This window comes from Diadema antillarum, unplaced genomic scaffold (assembly GCF_040938485.1).
Source record: "Diadema antillarum isolate AM-2024a unplaced genomic scaffold, OU_Dant_1.0 scf00000163, whole genome shotgun sequence".
Classification (NCBI taxonomy): Eukaryota; Metazoa; Echinodermata; class Echinoidea; order Diadematoida; family Diadematidae; genus Diadema; species Diadema antillarum.
In genome coordinates, this window is record NW_027271052.1 from 1,321,793 (window position 1) to 1,338,571 (window position 16,779).

The window sequence follows — 16,779 nt, forward strand, 5'->3', positions numbered from 1 at the left end:
TGTTTCTCACAATGTTATTTTTCTTTTACAAAAAATGCTCGTAAACATTTTAATAAAATATGAATGCAAGAATTCACAAACTCAACAAGTGACTTTCTTGATTACAAAAATTGTAGAAAGTGGAATCTTCAAGAGAAACAGAAGACCCATGACATATCGTTTGCATTGAATGGAATACCCTGCATCTCATATCATTGACACTGCAATGCAAACTCATATGTTATCGATCAACGAAGTACATGTATGTGTACATATTAACGTGCTAAATTACTCAGTACTGAAAAGATTTCCTTCCATTCACACGTATTCATGGTGAAAATGTGAAAGATGTGCAGCGACAGAACACTTGGTGTCTAGAAGTGGAAAAGAAAATAGAATGACAGGAAGAGAGAAATAAACTATGGGGAACTTTAAGAGGGGGGCTAGATCCACATTTTCTGGTCGTTACCACCTCCCCCTCCACCACCAGAGGAAACGCCACCACCACCTGTGCCGGTTAATGGTTGAGCTCGACGCATCTCGTGCTGGTCGTTTCGGTTGACCCTTGGTGCATTGGTGCCGATGCCGAGCTGGAAGGCGAGCACTTCGAGCGCGAAGATGATGACGGCTGACCCCATGCCAATGATCATCAGGTAGTACATACCTTGGAGATCCACAGCCGTCAGTGAGTAAAGTGCTTGTCTCTCCCAGTAACTCATCTTGTGGTTCCTACAAGGCCCTCGTCGCTGCGGGTCAACCCAGGTATCGTTATCCCACATCTCCTCCAGAATGCCGCGCTCTTCCAGACGCTCGATGGCCCAGGAGAGCTGGTCTCGTAGAGGAGAACCTGAAGCCACGCCCAAGCCGTACTCGACCGTGGCAAAGCTACCGCCGGTGATCACCAGGTTGCAAGGCCATTGACGTGAGCCGTGCTCCAGGACACGCCTGTCGTGGATAAAGGCGTATTTCCCGTTAGAGTGCCTTGCTCGCAGAACGCCGTCCTCCACCTCCAGAACGATACCACTGTCATCGCGGTACATGGACACAGCAGACTGTACAGTCTCCCACAGGCGACGGTACTCAGGGATGCGGTTGTCACGGAAAAAGTCGTAGGCAGAGCTATCCTTAACAAAGCCGACATCGACAGTGGTCTGGTCGAAGAGATCCCCGACGTCACGAACCAGAATGATGCCCTTGGACGCTTTGAGGAAGGGTGTGAGGTTAACGAGGTACAGGAACACCATGACCAGCATAAAGAGGTACCAGAAGGCACTGAGGATGCGGCCCGCAACGGAACGGGGCGACACGTCATAACTCTGGAGGTACATAGTGGTAATCATATACCACGCCGTGTTGGTGAAATTGAAACTCTCCCCTTGCTCAGGAGTAATCTCGCCTCGCTGGGCCTTGGCGCGGTATTCGTAGGGACTGAAGTAGCATACCAAGAAGAGGAAGATGCCGGTGACGAAGAGAGCGGCGAAGTTGCAGATCCAGACATTCCAGTCGTAGGGGAAGACGGGCACGAAGGGATACTCCCACACAAAGCTTGGATGCTCGATGAGGATGCCGAGATCGCTCCTCATGAAGGGAACGGTGTAGTCGATGAACTTGTCGCGTTCGCTGGTGATTGCCATCGGTGCGGCTGCGATATCAGCATACTGCAAGAAAGAGATCAGAAAAGAAGAAGATTGTAAGCTTTTGAAACTTAGCAGATTAACTCCTGTCCACATTGATCACTAATAACATATTTGCAACTGGAACCCAAAACTCTCTGTCTTTACCTCCATAATATGTCTACATAAACATTACATCTCCCTGTAAAGATGTTGTTTGTGAATTTTTTCTCTTGAAAATTACCTTAGAACAACAAATTTGTTGTGGTTATTCACTCTCAGGTGGTTACATTGTGAGTTCGATTTTGAATAAATTTCAATAACGATGAATTTCTTAAAGATATGTATTCATAAGAATACTAGTAATTTTCGGAGTTATATTACAAATTTGATATCAAATATATACTCTGTAGATTTCGAAATATTAACATTTTCGTCATTATTCTCAAGTGGCAAAGTCTTACAAAAGAGACATTCAATGCCAAAATGTCAGGAAACATAAATCGTTGTATGTCACAAACTTTTGGTTTTAAGCTATCTTTTGAACATTATATCATTTTATATATCTAAAAACGAAAGGTATTTGAGCGTCCTACCCCTTCGACAAGTTTCTCCATGAGACCGCTCCATCGTCCAGTCGTGTAGTCGAGTCGTCCATACTCGCCCTCTCCAACCAGTTCGATAGTGTACTCAAAGTCGAGTCCAAGTTCGTTCTCCATCACCATCTTGATGTTGCGCAGGAGCTCGGGAATGTAGCCAATGAAACCTTGTCCACTGTCGATCAGATATGGTGCTTCCTGAAATTGTGATTTATACAAAAAGTAATAATGTTAGTATTGTCCATTACCATCCATTACTTAATAATCATAGCAGTTAAGGAAAGAACAGAAAAACATGCCCACACGAATGATATTATGACCCTAACTATTCTTCCTTATAAACTCACTGAACAGTTTATTCACGTATATGTAATGACTTTTCACTCAGTTACAAAGGCAGTCTCCTGTTTCTCAAATTTTGAAAACATCCACATAATCATACATTTACGGAAACAGAAGATGCCAACATTATGAATAGCATTGCATTATATATATATATTGAGTGGAAAACATTTTTTTTTTGCCAAGAATGTACAGAATAATGCAATAGAGTAACAGTGGACACCTTTATAACAGCGATTTTCACTTCACAGAAAGAAAGCGGAGCTCGTAGTTTTAAATTACTATGAAGATGTATATCATAAGAGCTTTTAATGCAGTAATAGCATCGCAGAGCTGTTTGACAACAGTTCTCTTTTTCTACTGAAAACTTTTCTGGTATAAAATCTTAGTGTGGGATATTTCTTTACAGCTCAATTCTTCGTTCAACTGAGCATAAACTTACAAAGTGTTCTTATTCTGAAACAATGTCCTACATTGGCGTTTGCAACATGAAATATGTATGAAATGGGTTATGAAATAGGTATATCACTTCTTGGTCATTGCCAACACTGGGGTCTTTTTGTGAGTAGAGACAACGCAACCCACTGCTGATTATGCATTTTCATGTTATTCTGAATCCTAATGTTGAGCTAGAGGTTTTCGTTTTCCATTTAGGATCATCAGTTTGATTGCACATGTGAATTAAGGTAATATTCACAGTGAAACTTCGATCTGTGCATAAGTTGACATTTTCAAAGGAAATATCTTAGTTCTGGAATATTACCATTTCAGGGTTTGTAAGGCAGTGACCACATCTCTCCGTACAACTTACGAATGTGGGCGTGAACGCCGTCACTGCCTAGTAAAAATTGAGGAACTTTAGATTCCATGATTTCATTGTTTTCCTACATCCCCAATGCAAAGACGCCCTGACAGAATAAAATAGCGAACCCCCGCTTACCTCCAGCGAGGTGACGATAATGCTCTTGAGTTCGGCATTCCTGAAGGGGAACATGTTAAGACGTGAGCCAGGTTTGGGCCAATTCAGGCCTCGGTTGTCTCGCCGCCATTGGTTGACGTTCTGTATCCATTCCCCAGACTCGTACACCTGAGGGATAGACAGATATGTGAATAGACACAGTTACTAATTAAAACCTACAGGTGCTTCTATCACAAGATGATAAAACAGGCATCCTTATTAGCCCTGCCTGGGGTATATGACATACTTTCAACTCATCTTTCCATATTTTCTTTCTTTTAGTTGATTACTGTCTTGCATTGCATACATCACAAAGTCTCATTGAATGACATGTGCTGACATGAAGAATGTGTGTGTATGTGGATGTGTGTTCAGATTAACCATGATATGCAAGAAGAACCACGACTGTCACGTGAAACTTGAAATAGCAGCAGCTATCACATCCACGACTACAACAATAGTGTCCATATACTGACAGGTGGTTGCCATATTATTTGCAATTATAGAACATTTCTGTCATAGCAAGTCTTTCACGCAAGCTCCACATAACCCAAATTTCTTCCGTCTTACGAGTTACAGTATAACTTTCCGTTCTGTATGGGTAGGGGCCTATCAATCCATTTCATTCATTGATTTTCATGCAACTGTATACACATCCAGAAAAAAAATGCTATATAGGCCTATCTCACATATCAAATGAAGTTCTATGGGCGTAATAATGTCGAAAGTTGTACGTATATTACTGCAATATTTTAGTTATACATCCTGCCTAACACGCCTAACAACTTCGGCTCGTTCATATCCATATTTCCGATCATAAAGTTTTCTACGGGCCTAGCCAAAGCTTTATCTTCCCACGTACCTGGTTATCAGTGTAGAAGAAGACTGTTTGTCCTTTTCCTTGATGGACGGTGATGGAGTAGTTCGACCTCTGGTAATTATTGTCAAAGGCCACGTGTCCACTCAGTCCTTCAAAACTGACCTTGAATCAAGATAAAGTAAACTCACTCGTTTAATTAATTCTTATTCTCTTGAATCATTCCTATTTGTTTCGTCTCACAGACTAGAACTGATTAACGTGTACTGGGCTTCACGTAGATGAACCTTACCTTGAATCAAGATAAAAGTAAACTCACTTGTTTAATTAATTTTGATTCTCTTGAATCATTCCTATTTGTTTCATCTCACACAGACTAGAACTGAATAACGTGTACTGGGCTTCACGTAGATGAACCTTACCTTGAATCAAGATAAAAGTAAACTCACTTGTTTAATCAATTTTGATTCTCTTGAATCATTCCTATTTGCTTGTCTCACACAGACTAGAACTGAATAACGTGAACTGGGCTTCACGTAGAGAAGTCTTCAACAAGATGCAGAGCAGGTTGGAAGGTAAAAGGTCTAAATTGTTGCTAAAACTGTTTGAATATTGGACAGCTCGTCTTATTTCGTCTTAGTTCGACCTAACGATGAACCTGACAATCAATGTGCATTAGTAATCATTAAAGACTAGTGGGAATCTGTCATATACTAATCCTGAACGATTGTACAGTCATTGCTAACATTGTAAATAAATGGTCCATGCCATGACCAAGGTTAAAATTCAAGATGTGTGATAAATCGTCAACAACGTTAAAAAATAGCATTTATGCTTTTCCCATCAATGTAAAGTGAACATTCACCATCAAGACTTTTAATTAATTTTAGTCACCATACAAACCCAAGACCTTGAACAACTATCGATTCAAATAATGCACAAAAATGGTAAATTAAAAACAATGTATGAGTGATACCATGTTTAGATTCAATATCTGGTATTCTCAGTCATTAATAGAACAATCAGTAGCATGATCTGTGTACTACAAAGCTAGACTTGATTACGCAATATATTAATCTTGAAGTGAGTCAGGTGGTTAATCACGTGACATATCCTCTCACCTCCTTGATATCCTGCATAACGGGGGAGAGCGTGAAGTCTTCAGACGTGGCCTTGCACTGCGCCACGGCTGACGGGAAGGAGCCGGTGCGGCGCAGGTGGTTGTCGAAGGCCTCACCCATCAGCACCACGGCATCGTAGGCCACCTTGAGGCGGTAAGGCCATTCCTCCTGGTTCTCGGCTCTGGTGGTCGTGTATCGCACGTTGACGTTGGCCTGCTTGTTCATTATCAGCCGAGTGATGTAAGCCCCGTCCTGCCGGATCTGCTGGACTTCTTCCCAGGTCAGGGGTAAGTCCTGCAAATGTACACAAAAGCATCGCAAACTAATCAAGACGACCGCAATGAGAGTTACGATGTTACAAAGTGGTGGCAATAGTGGTGATGTTAATGTGATGGTATTGATGATGGTACTGATGATGGTACTGCTGGTGGTGGTGATGATGATGATGAGAAGATAAAGCTGATGTTGATGATCAGTCCTGACTGAAATAATGACTTTAATGAAAACCTCACATCCATTATTTGGACTATATTGGTTATACAAGTAACATACTAGTATCCTATCTTTGCACTCTTTGTTTTCCAAATAAGGCCGTCTGATATTGTAGAGCATAAACGACGTCAAAATATTTACATGTCATTGAATGTACTTTATGATTGGCAGCACTGGTGGTGTTTTAAACTAAGAATATGAATCTCTCCTGTATTATTTGATAACCGAGACTTTCATAAAAGTATATAGTCTGAGGATTTTAGACCTAAATATTTAGACCTAATGCATCCTTTTCTGAATTGTGCGACACAGATTTGCTACGAAAGAGAAATAAAATGGTAAGAAACACAATACAATCTGAAATTTTGAAACAAAGACTTACAATGTTACCAAGCAACCAATGGTACCCGTCGCTCATGAGGCCTTCTTCGATTCCCTGAGACAGAAAGAAAACAAATTTTTAAAAAAATGAATGAAAGATAAGAAAGCTACTTTATTTTGCACATATACTTTAAAAAAATCAGTTCAATCATACACGTTATGCATAACGATTTCATATATTGCTGTGTCCGCATAATATAAAAGCATCTGAACATATTTAAGTTGCACCAAAGTGTAACACTGGTTTGGGACAATCACAAAATAAATACACCCACCCTCACTTTAATCAAAAAGTTTGATTGCAAGTGGTGTGGAACGTTTAACAGCTTAAATAGATGATTTCATTTCTTGCTTTGTTTCAAGATCTAAACTCACAGGTACATTGTGATTAACGGGTCGTAAGAGTCGATATCATGTAGGTAGGTTAGGAGAAGGTAGACGAGCTTAAGCTATGTCACTCACAACAGACTGTTAATCAACGTTTTAGTATATGTTCGATATTCAGTTTGTGAAGGAGATTTCAATTTCGATGGGTATACGTGCCTACTATATCTCTCTGATTTTATATAAGAACATCAGCATTTAATGCAGCGCGCGCTTTACAAGAACGTTATCACTGTCACCATTTTAACAACAATTATTTCCACAGAGCTAAAATTGTTCTGCTTGTGCAAATGACTTTATTTTTCATGAGAAATTTGATTGGACTTATTCAGAATATGAGAAGTGATTATAAAGTGCACATAGTTGCACAATTTGGTGCATCAGTATGAACGGCGCGTGATACGTTTTCATGGAAACACTCTACGCTCGTACCATTTTCACTAGTTTGAGGCAGATTTCCTCGTACTGGCAAAAGAGTAGAATATTCTTGACAGTGCTCTCTGCGATGGTGCGCCGTACTTCCGTCATCTCCTCGTCGATGGGTAGAAGCTGGACCGTCTGGTTGTTCTCGATGGCGAGAGAAGACATGGATTCTACGATACTTTGGGCTAAACAAAAAGAAATAGAACATTGTATGACTTCTGGTGTGACTGGTGAAAGTGAAGTCTGTAGTTTTCTTGTTTGTAAGTGTGTGCGGTTATCATAATAGTGTGTGTTGCATATTTTGTATGTCCTCAGTTTTTATGAACTGAAGAGAATACCTTGTAAATAAAACATAACAAAATATCAAATAGATATTATACCTTTTAAATAATTCGCATTCATTATCCTGTGGTGCCGGAGGTCACATAACTGTCTTTCAATCGAATCTACACGCTGAAATAGAATCCCATGCTGCACTGCGCTCAAAGCAATGATTAGAGAGAAACAAGTACGGCCTATCCTTAGTGCATAATATCAGAGAGGTGGAATGAATTTCCACCTCCCTGATCATATCAAGATGTATAACAGAGGTATCAGGACTGTGTGTACAGAACACTTTTCTGATCGACAGTCAGTCCAGTCAGTTGGTTTTGCATTAACAATCTACCTACAATAATGATATTTGCCCTGTAGAGGAAGTGTGTCTCTTTAAATTCTCCTAGCATCATCTCTATTTTGTTTTCAAACAATATCAACTGCATATTGAGCTGGTGCTGAGAGGGTTAATCTTGTAAGCAATATCAAGTCTGCGTGAAAATCAGTCACAAGGGAAAGACTCGTCTTGAGATTTTGAAAAAAAAAAATACCGTTGTCGCCGTCGTAGACGAGGAGGTAGTCGCGCCACTTGGTGTAGTTAATGATCTCGGCGTAGAGATCGACAAGGTCATCGACGGCTGGGTACAGCTTGATGGAGTACTGGCCTCCACAGAGGTCGAGCGTTGCCGTCGGGTTGATGGCGTCGCCGATCACGCCGCTGATGTCATTGCAATCCGGACAGATGTCATTGGGCAGGATGATGCCACGGAGACTGCTACTCCTTGCGTGGGCGCACACCTCTGTGAAGATAGAAAACCGATGTTTTGTGATTGTCAGTTCTATCATTATCCCCTTTAATTATATGACAGAGATAATGGAACTAGTACATGTAATGATCATTATTATGTTGATATTGTTATATGTTTTTAATGACAGCGAACACAATTACGATTATTTTTCTCTCTTTCTTTTTTGTTGGCTGGACTATCTATTTTATAATGCAATTATATAAAGTCATACCGCGAAGATGTAGGAAAAACATAGGTTCAAGGTCTAAAGCTATCTAAGAGTACAGGAAGAAGGCTGAACACTAAGACTTTGCTTATATCTTAAAAGCATTGCCTTCGATTTGGGAGTTCTGTGCTTATCTTCAAAAGTTGCGAGTTATATCAGCTTATATGTTAACATTTCAAGGCCATGAGATCCCGGATGACATGCCTTGATGACATGACAATATTTTAAAGCTAGAATTAGACCTCCACTACTGTTTCTGAATTTCCGTATTGAGATTCATCAATAGCTATTTTGTAAGATCTACTACCATCATGCTCGGTTTGTATAAAAACAGAAATGCAGTTTAGTTGCAAAATGTCATGTTCAATTTTATGAACATTTCGTGACATCCTCGTTTTGTGTTGGCTTTGACTTGGAGGGGGAAGGTTAGAGGTTACAATGTGTTTCACTAAGTCATCTTCGTTTTGACTTGGAAGGGAACAGTTAAAGGTGAAAATGTGTTGTATTTAGTCATCTTCGTTTTGACTTGGAGGGGAAAGGTTGAAGGTTACAATGTGTTGTATTTGGTCATCTTCGTTTTGTGTTGGCTTGACTTGGAGGGGAAAGGTTAAAGGTTACAATGTGTAGTATTTGGTCATCTTCGTTTTGTGTTGGCTTGACTTGGAGGGGAAAGGTTGAAGGTTACAATGTATTGTATTTAGTCATTTAGTCGGTTTACCGATTTGGAGGGCCTGAAAGATGTTGCTGCTGATCTGTTGCTGTCCATTGGGCAGAGTGTCAGGCTGGAAGTGGGTCACTCGGAGTGTGTTTCCATTGTTCCATCCGTATGACGTCACCCAGAAGGTAGCGTCGTCGATGATCCGTTTGTAGTCATCATTCTTGTCCGTCTCGGCGCCGTAGAAGGAACCTAGGAAGATTTTCAATATGGCAGATAAGTTTCAGCTGCTTTACAAACTCATCTCCGTGCTACGATGCTCAGCAAAAGACAAAGGGAATCCAAAGATGTTGGGCAAATGAAAATATCATAATCGACAGTTTATCATATCTTCCTTGATAATAAGTCAAAGAAAGAAATCTTTAAGCACACCACAAAGTGTATTACATAACTAGTCACATTAAATAAGTTTTTGAGCATCATATACGTTTTGATGTTGCAAGTTTTAAATTAGGCAAAACGAGCCTAAATCCTTCGTTTCAATCATCAGGTAAAACAAAATATCATTTATATACTGTTGCATTTGCTGTAAAGTCGAATGTAATTTTCATGTATCACAAAATCAAATCGAGACAGGAAATTGGAGAAGGTCTGTTAATTTTCTTAATCAATGTTTAAAAAAAAAAGATGCTGTACATCTATGCCCAAACATGTCACTTTAAAAGTAGAACATACAGATATACATATTCGATGATATTTCAGTTGGGAGAAAGAGGGCGGGATCAGCTTGGACCCTTCGCAAGCGTATATAGTTAAAGCTTAAGGGAGCATTTGAGGATCGTCATTTCGTACTCAAAAACATGACACCATGACACCAACATTGGCAGAATATTCATGCATCGCGAAGGGGTACACACACTGCATTTTAACGTAGACTGTCCTATGCCCCGTAACTGCGTTCTCTGTGTGTTCTGATTAGCGCCACAGCTGACTGAGTGCGTCAGTTGGAAATGGCGGCCATCATGATCGATACAATGGCCGCGTCATTTTAACCACTGTATGGATTCAATAATGTATCTAAACCTATGTCTAATAAATGCTCTGAACGCTCGAAACAAAAATGAGAATAGGTGATAGACATGCAATACATGCATATTGTAGTATGATTAATTTTTTTTTTTTTTTTTTAATACGGCATCAGCTTATTATTGATGTTTTGTGTGGCAAACGTTGGCAGCAATAAATTGTGTACAGAACAACTCGGAAAACGTGGATATCATACATCTACTCATGTCAGCCGCTTGTACATGCCTCATGAGTTCTGCATACTGAATTATAGGCCACTGGTAAGCCGATCAATAGATAATTGGGAACCGCAAAAGCGAGAACCTAGCTCTCAGTCCATTCAACAAATTCTTGGTAATAAATCCTCTGGGTGTTATTTTCAAGGCACCGAGTGATTGGGACACATTAGTGTATTATATCGCAAAGAGCTGTTGGTTCGTTTGAATATTCGACGGTTGGTATTTTCGTCGAATGGGCCGTTAATGTCTCCAAAACCTACAAAAGTGTTTTCTTTCCCGCCAAACCCAGGGGCGTTGTCTATTTCAAACGTGTTCTTTTTTTCCTCGTGATAAAAGTCATAGTCCGCGTCCTCTAGAATCAGCTTTTCCTTCGCGAGCAGCTGATGGTACGATAATCCAAAATGGCGGCTTAGTTTTGTAAGGACATAATGCATTCTTTGTGTCGTTTATTGTGTCTCATGGGGGACGAACCGAGTGGCCTGCTTTGAAATAACCTTTGCGATTACCCGCTGTAAATATCTTTTCGCTCCTGGAAAGTCTTTGTCTACTCGACACGAAGGGGAAAAAACCGATTTCAATGGGTCTTTTCATGATTGTTCGTTAGTTTTCAAATTGTCAAAGGACGAACGTTGAAAGCACGTCTTGGTTGGGTGACTGCAGACAACAGCTTGTTTTCGAAATTCCGCGTTCCTGTGCGGGTTAGTCATTTCTATAGAAATCGACATGAATAGAGTCGAGGGCGTGGGCTGACTACGAATGGCTTCCAATGAACGACAGATGGCGTCGTCCGTATTTTCACCATGGCTCTGCTCTCGTCAACGAGCTGATTACGGGTGAGAACCCATGATCTATTCGAATTGCATGATCTCACGCCTTTTATCTTTGCTGAAGTAACATCTCGTGATGTACAATTATATAGAATCTATATACACGTATTATATTGCTAGATCCAACTGTTGCTGTCGCTGCTGATGGATATACAGTAGACCATGGCAATGTCAAATTATCCTCCAGCCCAGGCCGTCCCCTTCGATTTGGTCACAATGTTTCTCGCAGTAGAACATCTAGCGTATTTTGAACGCGAATGATATCTCCCATAGAAAATAATTGTCGTTTTGGGAACTACGTAGTCGGAATAATCATAATCTGGATATCGATTTTCCTTTTCCGCATTCCTGAGTGTGATTTATGTTGCCTGACGCATCGTTATATGAATCTATGGCCTGTATGAGTCATGTGAGACCCCCAGCGAGAACCGTACCACACAGTACCTGTATGGCGTAACGATCAAAAAATGTATCATTTTATTTCATCCGGGTAGAGCTGCAATGATGCATCGTTTTTCATGATACAAAAATCTTTCCGTTCCACCCTGCGCTGGCGCCTTGCGCTTCATTGTAATACTCCCTTTGTAATTCAAAAACGTGTGGTTTTGCTTCACCGATGTCGTTGGGGACACAGCCAACTGTTAAGAGTTGTCCCAAAGTGGACGTCAGATGGCGGCATTTCTACTTAGTGTGCTGGTCGAGAATTGAAAAGAAACTACGACTCACAGGGGCGCATACATGTCCTGTTATGAACGATGCAATATACTGATAATAATACACTGCATATGTAGAAAAGCGTCAATTGGACTACAACCTTCACTGGAATGACCAGTGACTTGCTTTCTCAATGTCTTTTTGTACGCGATTATGGAAGAGATAGGCCCTATGTCTTCATAGAATATACACACAGCTGACGTAGGGATTAATTTGTGGTCTGATCGAATTTCCAACTCTGGCAATCATGAATTACCAATTTGCATCACATGAGAAATTTCAAGAAAATGCGAAACGCTAAGCAATGGGAATTATTTTCCTGGAGTATAATACGAAATAGAAACACGACCGTTAACTGTGAAGCCCGACACCAGAAATTAGCGCAGCTACGTCGAGAGATGGCGACATTCCGTTTTCTACCTGGTCGCTGATGTTCGCCTGCTGCGCCGTCAATAATTATTCCTAAGGCTGCCCCCTTTCATAATTCCAGTTATGCCGTCATAATTTGTCTACTGTCATTATACATGTTCATTAGCCTGTACATCCTAGTCATGCAATATACGTGTGATTAGATTCTATATCAGTCGAGGCTATTTTCAAAGAATCATTTCCTCCTAGTCACTTGCTCTTTGCTCATTCTAAAAGCCCAGCTTTGAGCATTACTCTGTGTGCGAAATTTCTAGTATGTTCACTGTGTGCGATTACCGTACAGGCAACCATCCCACGGGCCTTTGTTATGCTGAAGGCTGTCCTTGGTTGAATAGCTACCATTGAAGTCAGCATAATACGTAGCTTTATTCTTCACACAACTGTGTTCGGTTTGTGTTGATTTAAAAGACGACGAAATAGTTTACAGGCGGGAAATGCAGCAAAAGGTAGTACATGAAATGAGCAATACCCTAGTGAATGTGAAGGTATGGTAGCTACGCTTACAACCGGGATAGAGTGGTTGTTGAATTTTGTGTTATCATTAATGACCCTTTTTTTAACTGACAAAATTTCCCCCTATTCAATAGAAAACATCTTGAAAATCACTCGCATCTTGTACATCAACTTAAAAATGTAACACTTTGATTAAGTCGTCTCCTACCTACAAGCTTTCTCGGTTTCATGCTCTTATAACTATTTGTTCACAAAGTGTCAATTCATTTATCTGTCCCTCTGTATATTATCACTCACTTTTTCTGCTCATCGTCCCTGTATCCTTTTAAGTTACAAATCATGAGCTGAACATTCGGAACGTAGTTTAGTGTTCCACAAAGGGACCCCACCTCCTTCTAAACCAGACAAAATACTAGTAGATTGGGATTTAGCTACCGAAGTATGACCCCACCCCAAACAAAGTTTCCCCCAAGATAAGGCACGATCTCTGATTTCGTCAGGCCTTTTAGGAAGAAATAAATTTCCTTCGGGAGCCCCTGAGTAGCGCCCTGCTATACACTCCTGACAGATTTATTTCTTTCGATATATCAGTCAGCCATTCCTCTCTCTTATTCTGTTTTCCTCTAGTATCAAACCAGAGAAGAGTCCTCTTTTAATCTCAAGGCTATGGAAACAGATTTCATGATGACGTGCTCAGTTTTACGACATGGCGGTCTGTGCCAAAGGTAAATCTTCTTCGATGATATGAGGGGAAGCATAACATGCCTTGAGTAAACTCTCTTGTAATGAGGTCAAGTATACAGGGACCCAGTAACCCCGTCCAACTTCAGTCGCGTAGTTTTTCGCGTAGTTTTTACTATGATGAGTATCTTTGATTCCCCCCCCCCCTCCCCCTCCTTTTTGTCCATTCAGGTTGAATGAATTTGTCAGTATTCATTCATTCAACCAATCGACCACCACTGAGTAAGACAAAGCATTACCCATCTCCTTCACACGCATGTGTCGAGTATTACAACTGAAACATCATCAACATGATGTATCCGTCTGCCATGTGTGAGAATGACTGGCTGCCCCAATGTGCATCTCACAAATGTATAATTATGTGTGATGGCGTGAGATGGCGTGTAGTGAATTGTAAAGGCTAAACTTTTATCACATTAATGTGTAATTTATTCCATCCATACACAATTTCATAATGGCTACCTGGAAATGATTACTGTTGTCTTTTTCATGTCCATGTTATCATGTAAAATTGCTATTATTCATGATCGTATGATTACTAGGTGAAACTAGAGCTGGTTTAAGGTCATAGAACCAATTCATCAGCGACAAGGCGGTACCATCTGAGGTAAAACTTTGGATTATTTTCATTTTTCAGATACAATTTATAGTCAGCGTAAGTTTGAATAAACCCCAGGGCAAGGCGCAAAGGAGTCTCAAGTTCTTCGATGGTACATGTAGTTAATTTCTGCACCCCGAGTCTCTAGGCTGGTGGACAAGATATGTTCCTAACAAAATCCCCTCCGTTCCTTCTTGATCTGCTTAGTTGATCAAGTGTGAACTTGGCATTTCTAAGAATCAATTCAAAGTCATTGTGGATTATAACAAAAGCACTAGCTCCCCGCTGAAGAGACTAGAGAGCGTGTGGCAAAACGAGGTTTGAGCTGTCTGGAGGTGATTTACGTAGTAATTAGCGCTGTTTAACACGACTCTAGAAGCAAGCAAAGTTGAGGCTGTGATTTACGCTTGACTTGAGTCCAAAGATTCAGTGCAAAGAATATGACATGGGTTCCTAACTGAACAATGAATGCGATTTGTTGTGTTCATGGTAGAGAGGGGATTTTAAATGTGTCTGAACTAGCAATACGGTAATTTTGATTAGAAAATGCTGCGGCGGGTATAGCACTCAGTGTCCATATGGCCACGACCACTTGCTAGAATGAAACATGATCAGATTGAAGTAAATGAATGGACCCAGAAATCAGAGATTTTAGACTTGGTCACATCCCAGATTGCTACCTGGCTGCCATCGTGTCCAAGCTCATGACTGTATCTCAAATCAACTCCTTGCTCAAACTTGGAATGACAACCGAGTGAAACTGATCTATATAGTGATAAGCAGAAGCTCCTGATATCTGAAAATAGGAAAGTACACAAGCATAATCTGCTTGAGCTCATGCCTACAACTTTCATCTTATTATGATACATCTTATTATGATAATAGGTCAGATATTGCCAGTCCGTCTTTCATTCGGTTTTGGATTTCGAGTGACGTGTTGAAATACTTAGTTAGATAATGCTTTGGTTATCGTCTCTCCCTGATTCGGTAAATAACATTTAAAAAGGCTGTTACATAATGTCATCGAAGGAAAAGCAGGTACCGCAGAGCATCTATGAGCTGTACATTAGCCTTTGCAGGATTTTGCTTCTTTATCCCCGAGTTCCCTTTATTTGTGATGGTGAATATGTTTTCGTTACTGGGTGCATGGTGATCCATTCAGAGTTATTTATCCCGTGATTACATAATTTCTGTCACAAAATACAACGTGGGCGCTATGTGCTAAACCATGGCACTACATTGTACATTATTCAAGTGGAATTTTGCCAAAAGAACAACTCTCATTGTACTGTATCAACCAGAACCTTGCTTGTGACAAATAATACACAGCTTGTAAGTGCAATATTTCACTGGCTAGTAAGGGGCTGGATTGTTCTGTAGGGATTTTTTCTTTTCTCGTGTGAGAGCAGCTTGGTGTTTGGTTTCTGGCTTGTTATTTCCACCCATCACCCCTTTTTTCTATTCATTGTAATCGTTGGCTCTGAGTCGTACCGTGAATTTTAAAGCCGAGTTCGTGGTTATACCCAGCGGGTTTCCCGCTGGTTTTCAACGGAGGAGTTCTGGCCACAAATTTAGTCGGTATTTCGCTACAGACTAACGAGGGCATACTGCCTCACTGTTGTGTTTTTACCGTGCTCTCCTATATCCCACACACTCGCTGCAGCATTCAGTATGCAAATAAACAACACCCTAGCACGATATTATCTGCCGACTACTGAATGTAGAGCCTAATGCATTACACGTACACAAGATGCAGATGTAAGGGCCTCAGAATGGCAGTACAAAAAGCCATCGATATATATGGCGGAGTGTTTTCATACCCGCTAGTAAAATCATTGCGGCGTGATAACCACGATATCACTGGCTTTTCTGCTTGTGCAGCTAGGTCACAAATATTTCTTGTAGGCAAATGTTCAATGCTCACAACAAAGCTTTTTGTAAAATTCCAATGATTCAATGATCATTACATTGTAATCTTATTTTTCCTCTTCGAATCAGATTCTGTTTGTTTGTTTTTTTCAAGATCAGACGGCTATATGGATGGAGCCCTAATGACGAAAACAAAAAGAGGTCGTGACTTCCTCCCAGACGACTGTCTCAAGATGAAAGATTTGGCAACCGTCTCCATGGAAATGGAGGATGAGGGATTGATATCAATACCCCATATGATTTTGTTGTTGTGAAATAAGTTGTCTTTTTGACAATGTTTAGATAAATTCGAGATTTCTCTTCAACTTACCGATTGAAATTTCGGCGGCAAATGTCTGCTGCTGTACCATCAGCATGCAGAAGGCTAGAAGCACCGTCCTCGCCATCATGATGTTGAGGTGGCACCCTCGCTTTCACCTCCAATTCTCGATTGTCTTCCTGGAAGAGAAATTCTGCAGGTGATGTTGGGAAATTCGAGATCTAGCATCAGTTCTAAGAGCCACTAACTCCGGCCAGTGGAGGGGTATGTTCGTCGGAAAAGCCTGTAGCTACGCTATACGTTTTTAGCGAAAGCGATTAGATCGCAGCGGAGAACAAAACTACCTCATTACGCATTCATGTCCATGCTAATGAGCAATGATTGACAGAGTGTCAATCAAATTCATCGACCCCGCCCAGGGACTGGTCAGTT

General features: G+C 40.7%; 1 protein-coding gene across 1 annotated transcript; it reads right to left on the reverse strand.

The window, feature by feature from the left end:
• Positions 1-422: 422 nt before the first annotated feature.
• On the reverse strand, positions 423-16,474 carry LOC139722301 (glutamate receptor 3-like). Its single transcript, XM_071633610.1, has 10 exons — positions 16,399-16,474; positions 9,157-9,345; positions 7,976-8,224; positions 7,119-7,294; positions 6,304-6,357; positions 5,430-5,723; positions 4,354-4,473; positions 3,474-3,620; positions 2,189-2,389; positions 423-1,637 (listed from the first exon to the last, which is right to left on the reverse strand). The coding sequence occupies exons 1-10, from the start codon at positions 16,472-16,474 to the stop codon at positions 423-425; spliced, it is 2,721 nt and encodes a 906-aa protein (XP_071489711.1).
• Positions 16,475-16,779: the final 305 nt, after the last annotated feature.

Coding starts and splice junctions, on each gene's coding strand:
- LOC139722301 (XM_071633610.1), bottom strand. CDS start 16,474: ATGGCGAGGACGGTGCTTCTAGCCTTCTGCATGCTGATGGTACAGCAG. Junction 8,225..9,156: donor CTTTCAGGCCCTCCAAATCG/GTAAACCGACTA, acceptor CTATCTTCACAG/AGGTGTGCGCCCACGCAAGG. Junction 6,358..7,118: donor GCCTCAAACTAGTGAAAATG/GTACGAGCGTAG, acceptor TTTCTGTCTCAG/GGAATCGAAGAAGGCCTCAT.